At 37.4% G+C, this 14,953-nt stretch overlaps 1 protein-coding gene across 1 annotated transcript in view; it reads right to left on the bottom strand.

Annotated features, from left to right (window-relative positions):
- The window catches only part of PRKG1 (protein kinase cGMP-dependent 1), a 3,380,995-nt gene that overhangs the window by 2,241,249 nt on the left and 1,124,793 nt on the right, over positions 1-14,953 (bottom strand). The window contains exon 3 of the mRNA XM_044056419.1: positions 13,844-13,957. Coding sequence (XP_043912354.1) covers positions 13,844-13,957 — 114 coding nt within the window. The remainder of the gene's footprint in view (positions 1-13,843; positions 13,958-14,953) is intronic.

Below are 14,953 nucleotides of genomic sequence, written 5' to 3'. Positions count from 1 at the left end.
ACCAAACTGTGTGGGATCAAGTGTCTGGAGGTTGCCAATATCCTTGTTAATGAGGTCCATGATAATCTGTTCCATGGCCTTGCATATCAGGCTAGTTAGGCTGATGAGTCTATAATTTCCTGGATCGGTGGATGCTCTACCTTTGTGTAAAGGGATGACAGTAGCTGTCCTCCACTCAGCTGTGATGAAGCTGGTACTCAGGCTTTGGTTGAATAGGGTGCCTAATGGAGCTGCAAGTTCATGCCTGAGTTCATGTAGGATGCAGCCTCGGATGTTATCGGGTCCCATGGAGGCTGTATTTTTTGCCTTTGAGAGGGCAGTGATGACTTGCTCCCTAGAGATAAGTGGAGGGGGGTGGGTACTGGGGATGTTCTGTTTTTCTAATGGGGGGACAAAAGAGTGAAGTTTTCACTGAACCTGCCTGCCAGCAGGTTGGCTATATCTACACCATTTGTGTATGTGGTGTCCTTGACCACCAGTTCTAAGCAGATCTGGGTGCTTCCTTGAGATTGAGACATGTGTGAAGAAGGCCTTATGATTGTAAACCGAATCAAAAACTACGAACTTGTGAAAAAACAAAGAGTGGCAATAACGAGCTAAGCCAACAGACTGGACAACAAATTCTGCAAATACAACAAGGGCTTTATTGAAAGTAAGCGCTTTCGGTAGAGAGCAATCTCCCCACCTTCATCAGACAATGACATGTTTAAAAAGCACACTTCTTATATATACGTGACAGCGTTCCAATTATTAACCTAATTACTTCATTAATCAATTGATAGGTAATTAACAATTTTTAAAAAGCTTTTTCTAAAATTCTCTTTAAGAAATCATTCTAAAAACTCTACAAATCCATTAAATGGCACGCACAGAAATTCCTTTAAAAACTTTTTGAATGTCTTGCATCTAGAAAGTTCAAAAAATATACACTTATATATATATATATATATATATATATATATATATATGTATAATATATATACATGTATATGTTTTAGCTGTTTTAAATGTTTAAATATTTGAAAATTTAAAACTATGTAATTTTTCAAATAAAAACAGTATGTACTGAAACCATGCTAAAAATACACTATAAACAGATATAATATAATATAAATGTACACAATATGCTCCCACTGTTTGCACTAATTATACTACATGTTACACAAACAAATCCTTGTACAATCATCATTCAATAGATTGATAAATGATGAACTAATAAATTGATAAGTTGGTGAACTAATAAATTGATACATTAATAAATTAATAATTTCTATATCGAAAGGAAGCAAGACCACATAGCTACATCATTGAATAGTCTGATAACATAGTGATTTGATATTACATATGCACATGCATAAATATATATAGTGCATCTCAAAATAATGTCGTGACAGATCCTATTGTCCCAAACCAAGACAACACTGTGTAATCTACCACAAAGAAGTTCTACTTGTTGAAGTATACTCTATGCATGTGCATATTTGTGAAACAAATGCATGAGATGCAACATTCTGAGCTAAAGGTTGAATAAAGGTTGAATAAATTGTGTGTCCATCAAGGTTTTACTATCATCAATCCTATCTCTTGAGTGCCTTAAGTTTCAAAATACATTTGATAGACACCACCTCATTAAGCCCTGGGAAGGTATATGAGGAAGTGCTAATCTGCCAAAATACCTCCTGCTCTTCCAGTTGTAGTTGCCAAGGACCCCCCCCCCCCGATTTGTGGCTGCACTTGTTGTACAACAGTGAATAAAAATGAATGGTCAGGGTGTTGGCTAACATGTTTTGCAACGGCATTGTTCATGTCTCTGATGACAATAGCATGAATGTGCTCATAAATCCTTTTCTTGAAAGGCCCATCGGTCTTACCAATGTAAAACGCAGGACAATGCCTGCAAGTTGCCACATAGACCACTCCTTTTGAGTTACAATTAAATCTACCATTAATCCTGTACTCCATCCCTGCCATACCTCCCCTTGAACCAACTAAGATGTGTTTACAATGTGGGCAGCAACCACATTTGTTCATTCCCTTTGTCATCTTGTTGGATTTGGGATTAGGTCTTTCCAAGAGGTTCTTTAAGTTTTGGCCCCTTCTATAAGTAAACCTAGGCTTTTCCCCAATACTTTTGATAAGCTCTTGGCTTGACTATACCAAACTGTGCGGGATCAAGTGGAGGTCAAATGTCTGGCAACCTCCAGACACTTGACCTCCCCTTGACTATACCAAACTGTGTGGGATCAAGTGTCTGGAGGTTGCCAATATCCTTGTTAATGAGGTCTATGATAATCTGTTCCATGGCCTTGCATATCAGGCTAGTTAGGCTGATGAGTCTATAATTTCCTGGATCGGTGGATGCTCTACCTTTGTGTAAAGGGATGACAGTAGCTGTCCTCCACTCGGCTGTGATGAAGCTGGTACTCAGGCTTTGGTTGAATAGGGTGCCTAATGGAGCTGCAAGTTCATGCCTGAGTTCATGTAGGATGCAGCCTCGGATGTTATCAGGTCCCATGGAGGCTGTGTTTTTTGCCTTTGAGAGGGCAGTGATGACTTGCTCCCTAGAGATAAGTGGAGGGGGGCGGGTACTGGGGATGTTCTGTTTTTCTAATGGGGGGACAAAAGAGTGAAGTTTTCACTGAACCTGCCTGCCAGCAGGTTGGCTATATCTACATCATTTGTGTATGTGGTGTCCTTGACCACCAGTTCTAAGCAGATCTGGGTGCTTTCCTTGAGATTGAGACATGTGTGAAGAAGGCCTTATGATTGTCTTTAGTAAATGTGGCCAGTTTGGACTCAAAGTTTGCTTTGGAAGATTTCACTAGTGCTCTTATTTGCTTGTTCAGGCTAATTGCTTCCAATTAGGCACCTACTTCTTCTTGGTCCTGTACAGCATTTTTGTTTTTATTATAGAGTTTATTTATTGTAGATGTCCACCAGACAGGTTTACTCCTCCTTGAGGAAGAGTATTTCATCCTGCCTGGTATTCCTGATTCCATGCAGCTATATAAATGCTCATATAGCACTTTGGTGCACGTTTGGACATATGTGCCAGTTCCTATGGAGGGGGAGAGGGCTGTGAAGCTGTTTACATCTTCCCTTAGGAGGTTGTAATAAGCTTTGGGGAAGTATTTTTGTTTGACCCTAGCTGGGGGGGGGGGGCAAGGGAGATGGTGACTGTGAAAATGACTGCTTTGTGGACGGATCTTACCAAGGATAATGACACTGTAGGTATGCTGCAGTGGTTACTCATGTTGGTTAATACCAAGTGCCAGATATTTTCACTTATTGTGGGGGTGTCAAACAACTGGTCCAAGGCATTTGCATTGACAAAATCAAGGAATCTCTGGGCATTTGTGTTTTGGCATGAGTATTTCTTCCAATCTATTGTTGGATTGTTAAAGTCAATCAGGATCAGAATAAAGGGTTGAATTTTGATAGATTCAAAAAGGTCCAGATAGGTGGAGTGGGCATTTTGAGTCAGAGATGGAGGCCTTCAGATAGCTATGATTTTAATAGGGGTCTTGTCAATTGTTAACTGCACCTGGAGTGTTTCCTGTGCATCATACTGTTTGACCAGCTAGAGGTGTTTGTGTCTTTTCTACATATTGAAACAACACCTCTTTTTGTTTTGCTGCCCACAGTTTGAGCTCTGAATGAATGACAGGATGAGTAACCTGGTATGGCTGGGGTGCTTTCGGCAGCTTTGAGCCATGTTTTTGTGACTGCGCAAATGTCAGCTTCTTCTAGGGTTAGGAATGCTTGCAATGAGTGCAGTTTCATGTTTAGGCTCCTAGCATTTAGCAACATGATCTTTAATTTACGTTTTGACGACATTTTCATGTTGGTAGTTTTGACCTCATGGCATTGCCTAAAAAAAGGCACTATGGGGGTGGCAAGAGCCTTTGCCAGGAGCATGAAGCCCAAGGGAGACAGATGCAGGCCATCTCTGGCAAAGCTGCATGGTTTTTCAATCATGTAATTCCCAGGCTACCGGGTACTGGATCCCCTAGAATGACACCAGAAACTAAGCCAATTGTTAACTCATTATCCCCAAGTACCTTCTCATGGTGCCTCTGTGCTTACGCCTGAGCGGACCATGCGAAGATATGATTTGCAAGCTGTTACCCCCGAGTGCCTTCCACAAGAGAGAGAAAGTATAGTTCAGATTTGCAGTTTACCTTAATGTAAAACATGCTGAAGTCGTAACTGAACTTGTAATTTACCTTATATAGTTACGATTCAGCATGTTTTTACATTAAGGTTACATTAAAGTTGTAGTAGAAAATCCTCTTAAAAAGTTGTAGGCAAAGCAAGTGGTGGCAGCCAATCGAATTCTTGCAATCCAAGCCACCACTTGCGTAACACCTCCACCTCAACTTAATTTTCTTTTGTTTGTCCCCAAATAAATAGAGGGTTCATCAGCAGGTATTTCCTTTCTTTTTGCTAATACTTGGAGATTTTACCTGCTACTGGATCCCTCTATTTTATTTGGGATTGCACAGATCGCCAGAGAGGCACACTGGTTTAGCATTTGCATGCACAGACTTCCGTTCAGCTTGGACTAAGAACTGCCTTTTTTTTCCTTCTCGTAAGCTATATATTTTTTTCCTTCCCAGGGCTCACTAGCTAGGACTGTAAGAATTGAAAGTAACTCCTATCATTGGTTAAAATAACTGCACTGGTTCAAAACATGTTCTGTGACTAATTTTTAAATCTGGACTTAGCTCCAGAACTCCGTACTAATTATTCTCATAAATACCACCAATAGCTGAAAAGTTTGGTCTATTTAGCTGCTAGACTTAAAGTGATTGATGGGTGTTAGAATCACCACCAGATGTACAGGGTTAGGAACACTCACACCTTTCAACTGTCTACATTTTTGTAAAAATGTTGCAATTTTTTTGCCTCGTATTTTAATAGTATCCCATTCTGGATGTTAATGTGTGGGAACCTATAATCCCCACTTGCAGCTAACTACCTTCTTCTATTGAATGCAGAGACATGTACAAACAACTCACCTGACTGCAAATGACACTGCACAGGGTGGTTTGTGGTAAACTTTATACAATGGTTGTTGAAGGAGCGGCGGTAGAATTTTTTGTTTTGTGATTGTCACTGGTTGACTTGGAGCACTGACTTAAGCTATTGAAGCAATGATGTATAGTAGCAGAAACTATTTACATTTTTATATATTTATTTAATATTTATATTTTAAGAAAATTTATTATCAGAAACTGAAGTGTGTGTATGGCCAATACACAAATGCAATAAATAAATAAATAAATAAAGTAAATAAATAAGATGCAGGGAGTCAGGAGTGCTCACCCAGAACAGGACAGCTCTTTCTTTGTTGACAAAGTCATTGATGTATAGGCTTTCTGTTCGTGGGAGTCATGGTCTAAAAGCAGAGTTAATAGAATACAGGAGCAGAATTTAGTAATGAGTCTTTTTTTTTTCTGAATGGTCTTGTTTGTTTGAGTGGCACTGAGGTGGCAAGATGCAATATGTCCTGGCTTGAACAGCCCAGAACGTACGTTTAATCTGACCAGTACTGTAAAATTGAGCTTTAGAACATTTCAACTGCTATGGTTTACTGAAAATTGAAACGGGGGGAGGGGGCTTTCTTATTATTCTACTGTAAAAACAAAATGAAAATTCCAGCAGAGCTAGAACTTCCACTGAGTGACCTCCCAAACCTCTTGTGTCAGAAGCACATGGGATATATGCAAATGATACTTATGAACATCAGGTGTTTCAGCTAACTGGCAATTCTGAATATCCATGACTTTTAGTTTGTTGTTTGGGATATTTTTGCAGTGACCCTAATTATAATGAACATCAGGTGGGTATAACAGCCCTGTGTTTCTAATGCTTAGTCAAGCACTCTGCTTGTGCTGTGCTGACGAGGTTATAACAAGGCCGAAGTATGCATATCCACAGCTAGTGGGGTTTGGCTTTTTTGGCCTGAAATTGTCCAGTAAAACGACAAAACAAGTCATGGATGTTCAGAATTGCCAATTAGCTGAAACACCTGATGTTCATAAGGATCATTTACATATAGCCCATGTGCCTCTGACACAAGAGGTTTGGGAGGTCACTCAGTGGAAGTTCTAGCTTTGCTGGAGGTTTCATTTTGTTTTTACTGATTGTTTTTTCAGTGCCCTTCTTACTTATTGTTTTAGTTTATTATTCTACTGTAAGAATGTATTTTGTTCTAAAGAGCAAGAATTTGTTTCTGTTTGTAGCTCTCGAGTTTTAAAAGTCAGTGCTATGATTTCTGATGCTCATAAGATGAGAGGTGTGGTTTGTGATATCATTTCCCAAAGCTGAGAAGGATGTTCAGTTTGTTTGTTTCTTTCGGCTTTTTCCAGTTAGGGGTCGCCACAGCGGAACTCCGGTCCGCTAATGATTGGCAGTAGAGTCTTATGTGCTGGCTTGCCAGGCCTAACGCACAACCTTCAATGAAGGAACGCCCATTCATGCATGTCGCCACACAGAAGACGCTCTAACTGAAAATCGAATGGGCAACGTCTAACTGTGAGGCGACAACTCTACCGCAGCACCACCAGTGTCTTTTCTTTTATTGTGAAACAGCTTATGTCTAAACGTAATATTTATATTTTAGTTGCAGAACTTCCGTGTTCATATTTATTTTATGGCTAAGAAAGGGGTGCTTGGTGCACATCTGTTAATGTGATTTTTGTAACTGTCATCTTATTAAACTGGTAGATAACTTATAGTTGATGGTACTTGTGCATTGGTTGAAGCAAGTTAGGCAGTGGGGCAACTTTGCACTGAACTAAGGCCGCTACCTTGGATGTTATTTACTTATAACTTTGTTTATCTTTGAGAGGGGAGTTATTGTACTGGGTGCCACTCGAGAATATCTTTTGGGTGTTTAAGTGGTGACGGGCTTCGGCATCAAGCATGGTTTGTATGATTAGTCCATGGACTGGCTTACTGACGGTTATGTCAGCGATCATTTGTTGTAGCAGATGTTGAGCTGTTTGACGTATATGCATGCAGACACCCTGTGTGTGTGTGTGTGTGTGTGTGTGTGTGTGTGTGTGTGTGTATGTGTGTGTGTGTCTGTCTGTTGTATGGTTACTGGTAGGCTACTTTAAAATCATACCTGTCAGCTGCACAAATTTTTGCAGTATGTCCAGGTTACTGCATCGTATTTTTCACCTGTTTCTCATAAATGTGTGATTTCTTAACAAATCACTGAGGCTTGAAATCACTAAGGATATGTCTGTAGGATTAGGAATTAATTTCCCTCAGATAAAGTATGTTAAGACAAATCCAGTTATAGTGACATTTTTAGTTTATGAAAGCAATATTTAAAGTCTGCCCCATATTTTTGGGCTTTTGACCCCCTCTATTATTGTAGGCTTTGTTCAGATTTCTTACTCCAAGAGGTTGAGAGGTATGCTTACTGTAAGTGTGTGTGTATATACATTTATATCTAGTGTGTGTGTGTACAGCTCATGTATATTTACATAAATAATGTAGACAGGTTTATTTTGGGTGGAGTCAGAGCACTGGATCTACTTGGTAAGAATAGACAATTTGTATATTTTGCATTCGTCAGCAGCCTTGATCAGAGTAAACAGGAGTTGTGGGTTGAGGGGAGGGGTATCTGCTTAAAAATGCATTACCCATATTTGTTAGAGTATCTACTTTACCTTTGGTAAGGACTGAAGTTAATCACCTTAACAGCAATTGGAGAATACCTTTCTTTACTTGAAGGTACGAAAAGCTGATTCCACCTTAAATGTTGGACCAGTCAGTGTAAGACTGTAGTATTCTGAAACTTTCATTCCTGTGTGTTCCAAATTCATTATGTATTGTGCGTTCGCAGTGTGACTGAAATTATCAGAGTACACACAACTTTCTAAGTTAAATTCACAAATTGTACCTGCATAGTAGTTTATGACGAGAGGTTTAGATGTTGCGTAAAGTGGTGTGTGTTTTTTATGTGCGTTAATCCAAGAAATTATTTTCATTTAGATATGTACATATTTCATATAGATATTTACCTCACTGGCCCTTTTCAAGAGAAAGCTTGATGACTAGATGGGAAATAAAAAGTTCACCCTGGGGATCACTGCAGCAGAACAGGTCAAATGTTACTGGTGAGAAAGGGGGGGGGGGGGTGGAACATATTCCTTTATGTTGTAGTATAGATGTTCACATCTGTCAAACTGAACCTCTATAGTAAGGAAATAATATGAAAGTAATACAACAATCATGTGCTTGTTTTGCAACATAAGTTTCTTGTTTTTTCTAATACAAATTTTACTGAAACAGTTGAAAAGACATACAACATTTCATAGGCAGAAGTGTCCTGCTTATACCCAATTATTTTATATGATGGACAGATGGACTTAGATCATTTTTGAGGTGATATTGCTACAGTATTAGCAGGATCTGGATTATTTTTTATGATGAAACTCAAGAGTATGTCCATGTTACCTAGAAAGTTGTTTTGTGTTCTAATCAGGAGAGAAATGGTAAAAATTCTTGTTTTGTATCTGGCTTTACTTTCCACATGAGGGAAAAAAGTTATCTATTACATTTGGATTAGACTTATAACGCTGCTATTGGCTTGGCAAAACCAGTATGAAGAAAGTGAACATATGCCATATGGTAAACTAGTGAACTAGGAATCACTGAAACATGAAAGAGAGAGAAACATTTAGTACATTTTATACTGCACTGTCTCTCTGTCATATTTCTTTTAGAATTTATAATTTATAATGTCATTTTCTGTTTTTGTTGGCTTTCTAGGCATTTACCTCTCTTTCAGTATTTGTTCGATGCAATTTTTTTGCAACATGCTGTTATGCAAGAATACCAATTCTCTGCTGTTTTATTATATTTCAGTAATTTCTCCATTTACTTGCTGCTTCGGTGATTGTCCACAACCTTCTCTGAAAAACATTTATTCTTACAACACTAGCATAGCTGCTGACATAATAGCAGCAAGCAAATAAAGAATGACTGATTATAATTAGATATGCCAAAATCATTAAAATGTAATTAAAATGTATGTGTTTATAATAATGACAATATTTTCATTTTGTGAATACTTTTAAAATGGTTTTAAAAAGTATAAAATGGTTGAAGGTAACCCTTGTATAGGTAAAAAACATGTGACATTTACATTTAGCTACAAGTTACCTCCACAAAGATGCCATTCATCAGTGTTGTCCCCCCCGGGACACATACTCAGAGAGCTCGATCATGTCTCTCTTCATATAGCCCTGGGAGGCATGTCTGAAGTCATTCACTCCAAACATGGACCATGACAGAATCATAACAGTACCTGTTGAGAGACTTGAGTGCATTGGTGATATGGTGGATTCTGGAACTTGACAAACAACTAACCATGACTTTCTCCTTATCCAGCCTGGCAAGGGGCACATCTGTGTATCTCACAATGGAATTTCCTGTGACTAATATGTTGGGTTTATATTTAGGCCTTTGTGGCTGTGAGACACAGGTGTGTAGGCTATGTGTGGTGTGTGTTGTGGTGGGCCATTGAGTTTGTGTGCATTTATGCCTCTCAGGTTTTTTTTTGTTTGGGTATGCTTTTGTTGAGGACCTCAGCATATGTGGGGGTGTGTTGTGTAGGTGTGGTGTTCATGTTGCCAACCTTCTCAGCGCCAGATATACTGGTTTGTGGGGAAGAGAGCAATGACACTATACATGTAAAATAAATGTAACTATGCTTAGAAAAGTAGTTTTTGTATCATATCAAGCAATTTAGTTGTGAATAAAATTTTGATAATTTATTTTTCTAAACTTGGGATAAGGGTTTCTTAAGAAGCAACACTTTTTTATTTAATTAATTATTTTGGTTTGTTAATTCGGTAAGTGAACTGATCCAAAGACCCTTTTTAGCCACAACTTGGGTCCAATGGAGTTCAATAAGTTTAGAAAGTAAAAAGCACAATAAATTTAACACTCATTCAGAGAGCATATATTTATTATATTAGGTGGCAGTTACAATATCAACATACCTGGAAGTTAGAGCACAAGTTGTAATGTGATAAATAGTGCAGTATGCAATATCAACATAACTTGTGCAAATGCATATGTTTAGCCTTACATAGAGCAGTGTTATCTTTATTTACATATGTATGATGGGTATAACTCAAGTGCTCTGAGATACCAAGTGGGTGAATGCTTGGCTGCACCTCATGTTTTAAATGTAGCAGTAGCCTAAGCGGTTAGAGCAAAATTTAAATCACACATTAAAGAAAAGCAAAAGTATAGATACTGGTTGTAAGGTCAAAGTGAAAGTGACTGCTGCAGATATGTACACAACAGGTGCTTATCAGTCATTTTGATAATTAGACATATTCATAGCTAGTATTTAATTAGAAATTAGTACTAGTGTGGCAGAGGGGGGCTTGGTTTCTGAGCCAAAAGAGAGATTAGAATGAAATGTTGCTTTAATTAAAGAATCTAGAGATTAACAGGTGAAGAAATAAGAGCCGATACAAAACCAGAGGCCACATAATACGATTTAGTTACTATTTCCTCTGTTTAAGCCCTTAAAATGTGTTGAATGCAGTAGATAAATTATTACCATTTTCCTACTGTCCTGCTTTTATGGCTACTAAATTATACCACACATTTAATGGACATGTGCTGCCAGTGACTCATGTCACCTTGCCAAGAACAAACATTGTTTCTGTTTTTCTGAAGATAAATCCTTCTGTTAGCCTCTGGGGTAGCTCAGCTGGCTGTTTTATCATGTCTTTCTAAAACAACTGCAGTCTATATCTGTCTCATAATAAACATTTGGCTTTTCCTTCAGCTAGTAGAAGTCTTTCATACAGTGCGCTTACGTTTAATTTAAGGTCCTTATATCTGAAAAGTAACCTATATTTAATACATAGCAAAAATGTACAGAGTTAATAATGTCTTCACAATGAAAATGCAACAACATCCACTCAGAGAATGCTCCTCATATGACTTCATATATGTATAGAACTGTGTGTGTGTCTGTATGTGGGGAGGTGCATGTGTGCACATGGATCATGGATGTGTTTTTCAAATTTAGTCATGTGTTACATAAAAGAAAGGAATACAATAAGCAGGGGGTGTAAAGGTTGCATTCCCCCACAAGGGGGGTGCAAGAGGGCTCACTCCCTGCATAGAACAGCAGGAGAATTTTCTGGCAATGTGTGATTCGATCTTTTGTGTCCTTTGTAATGGTTTACAATGTTATGAATGTATTACGAACTACTACACTCAAGTTTTAATACGGAAACATTTTTAAAGACATGTGGCTACACTTTTCAGGAATGAAAATCTTTTGAAAACTAAGAATCGAGTAGTGGTTTACATTAAGGGAGATACTCATAAGTTCAACAGTTAATCAGTTATCTGCATTAATATATGGTAAGTTAATTCAGTGACTGCTGCTTTTACAGAGGATTCCTGAGAATTGTCTAATCAGTGGAAAGGAAAGGGTTATGGTGCAGCTGTAAATGTCAGAACAAATGCAAATTTTATACAGCACAGCACAGACAGCATACACAAACACATACAAACTGATTTATAAAAAACTTGTCATAGTTATCCATCATGCCTAAATATTATGCAAAGGTAGTTATTGTAGACTATCATAGCATACCTTATTGTGCCTAACCAAAATTACCATAAATCCTAAAGGTAGGAAAGTACATTTTTGTAACTTCACTCAAAATATTTTAATTCAAATTATACCTTCACTTAGGAGATTCTACGTCGACTTTCCCACTTGCTTAACCTATACATAGTAACACTGTGATCTCACTACCACAAAGACTAAGGAAACGCCCCCACACTAAGAATCACTGCAGTTAAATTCTCAGTGTATCATCACATAATGCACTGGCAGTGAATACAAATCCTTAGTTTCTTCTTTTAAAGTAACTGTTTAATATATACTCAGAGATGCCTAGGCACCAATAATGATGATTAAACCACATACTCTATACACAAGTAATATGCTATTACTGATAACTATACCATTGATAATTAGCTAGTTCCTGTGGTACAAAGTTTGATTCTCTCAGTAACTGTCTTTTCTCTGACATATGCCAAATGGCCGTACCACTTCTGAGACATTAATACTACTGGCATCATAGACTAGAGCACGATTACACTACTAAATGAGCGAAGATGAGTCTCTGTCCCTGCTTTGTGAACTAGAATTCCATTTGGTTAAAGAAATAATTCCTGAAATTCTACCACTGTACCAACCATCAATAGCAATGACTTCAATATGTTTCAAAGAATTCAAATAATTCATAAGTCGGAAATCATGCATTAATCCAGTCCTTACACTATACTACTGAATGATCTTCTAAAATAGTCAGACTGTATTACTGGTAAGTGTGCTTTCTTCTTCAATGAAATAAAATCAGTGCTTCAAGCAAACATCACTATTTCAAACTGATTTCAGCAGAAGTGCTTAGCTACACGCTAATGTTCCAATTTATTATTTATGTTTATTATGGTCAATATATTGAGCTGCAGTGTATAAAATATGTGGACAACTCAAACATTTTTACAGAGCAGTGCACATTGTTTTAAAAGTTACTTCTTATTCTTCAATCATTTCTAATCAAATATGCTGGTAAAGCACTCATAAATATATACTATGAACAAATCTAGTTGGCATCAGAATTTTCAACATGTTTCTGATACTTTTATAGTGTAAAGTTCACCAAAGGACATGGTTAAAATGACAAAGTGTTATTTTAACCTTAATATCATAAATAAAAAAACTGCATATTTATACCCTGTCTTAAATAATGACAAGTGGAAAAGTAAACAACCATAATAAGTGCCAAAATGCTGCAAAGTATACAATAATAAACATTTTAAATATTTTTTTTCAGAATAAAGATGAACTTTACCACACTTACTCCAAGCTTCATGATAATGTAGGCATTACTTCACATACAAGCAATCTACAGGAAGGGATCCATTCCCATATACCACCGGCAGGAAAGTGACGCAGGAAAAGAGAGTATCATTTACAGCCATGTTGCTTGTGTGATTCACAGCAAACCTAGACTGACCCAGTCTTTACAAGGAATCCTTACTCTACTTAGTGAATACACGAGAAATATACTGCAAAACCATCAAAAGTAAAATTTGATACTACAGTGACTGCCAGCGTTAATTATGTCATAAATATTTTAAGTTAGTCCTAGTGGAAATGACAAGAAGCACAATCGTAACCTGAACACTGACATTTGTGTTGTGTATCAAACCTGCAACTGATTGATTACTAAAAACATCCAACCAAAGTAGTGATTGGTAGTGCAGTGGTGCTGCCACCATGTTACTAACTTAGATTCTGTGGCAGACTGCACATGCTCAGACTTTGACAAAATAAAATCAGTATGCTAGAGGAGTCTGCGCCCTAGCACAGTAGCTTAATAATGATGTTTTTTTAAATAACTGTCATATTTATTTTAGGAATCTTTTCAGATATAGCTTGTGCTACTGGAAATGTGAGATTTATGCAAAAATTATGGAACTCAAGTTAATGAATCACACAATGTTAATTATCTGTACTATATAAAGTGGTATTTTCTTCAAAACAATTACTCCATGCAAAGCAAGAAAAAGTGTTGAAGAAACATCATTTGTAAAAATGGTATTTTAATGCCTGCAAAGTGATCACATACAGCACCTTAGTCTGTTTAGTATTACAAGATCTCCACAAACCATCGGGTCCTTAAACATGGGGAAAAATATTTAGTTTTAGAAAGAGCTCAAAACTTTCTACCAGCATTCCATTAACATTTATGAAAGGAGAATTTCTTACTTTTGACAGTCGCTGTCCTAGTGCAGTTGTAAAGAATAGCCAGCTCTCCAAATACCTTGCCAGGTCCCATTGTGCATAGCTTCACTCCTTCCTTTGTCACTTCGACTTTACCGTCTAAAAAGAAATGCAGATTGCATTTTAATCAAGAAAGCCTTACACTTAATGAGGAATGCCATATTACAAATAACATTAACAAAAATACAGTAATCTTAATGACCATGGCAGGCTATTTCATAACTTGTTCATTTTTGTGAGCCAGTCCACTGCACAAAACTGCATTTTATCAAAATCACTATCCAGAAATATACTATAACATATGCAGGAATACATGCATGATCTGACATATTCAGACCTAAAAAAGAAGAAATGTACAGACAAAAAACATCACCAACACCAAAACCAAATGTAGATAGAGTCATCAGTGACTAAAGCTCGTAACCAGCCATTCATGAGAAGAAAGGCTATCTGTAGCACATTCGTCATAAATTTATGAACCATTTCCTTAGCACATTCACCATAAATTTATGAACCAATTCCAGGGATATAGTACTTCAGAATAAACTGTTTCCACTGCCATATGTGGTACAACACTGACTAGGTGGCCATCTTTAAGTTGCAGATCCTGGCAGAAAGGCAGACTTAACTGGTTGATGGATATTTCTCCTGTAGTAGTAGCATACAATTATGCTGTCCAGCATAACAGCAGCATTTGGTAGAGACAAGAAGGCTAGTCACAGGAACACAGACTGTAAGCTGATCACATTGTGAGACAGAACAAATGATGCTTAGATACCATGTGGTCAACACTCAGATGCATCTGAAGTTTATATGTAGTAGTAGTCCAAATAAGGAAAACAAACTCAAAATAGGCTTCAACAAGTGCAAATGGCAACCATCTGGTGCAAGAATCACATACCCATATCTCAAAAATGTGCAAATATGTTTATAATTGTATCACTCCTTAAATGTAGTTAGTAATATTTATTAGTAGTTAGCTGCTACTCTTTCTGTTCTTAAACTGCATTAAAATATATTTGTTTAATGCATGCAGATGAAAAAAATTTAATATGACCATGCTACTCTGATGGTATGAGTGGTCAAGAAAAGAGA

This window comes from Protopterus annectens, chromosome 14.part0, assembly GCF_019279795.1.
Source record: "Protopterus annectens isolate FY-2018-M chromosome 14.part0, PAN1.0, whole genome shotgun sequence".
NCBI classification, from domain to species: domain Eukaryota; kingdom Metazoa; phylum Chordata; order Ceratodontiformes; family Protopteridae; genus Protopterus; species Protopterus annectens.
This window is presented reverse-complemented; position numbering and strand designations above follow the sequence as displayed.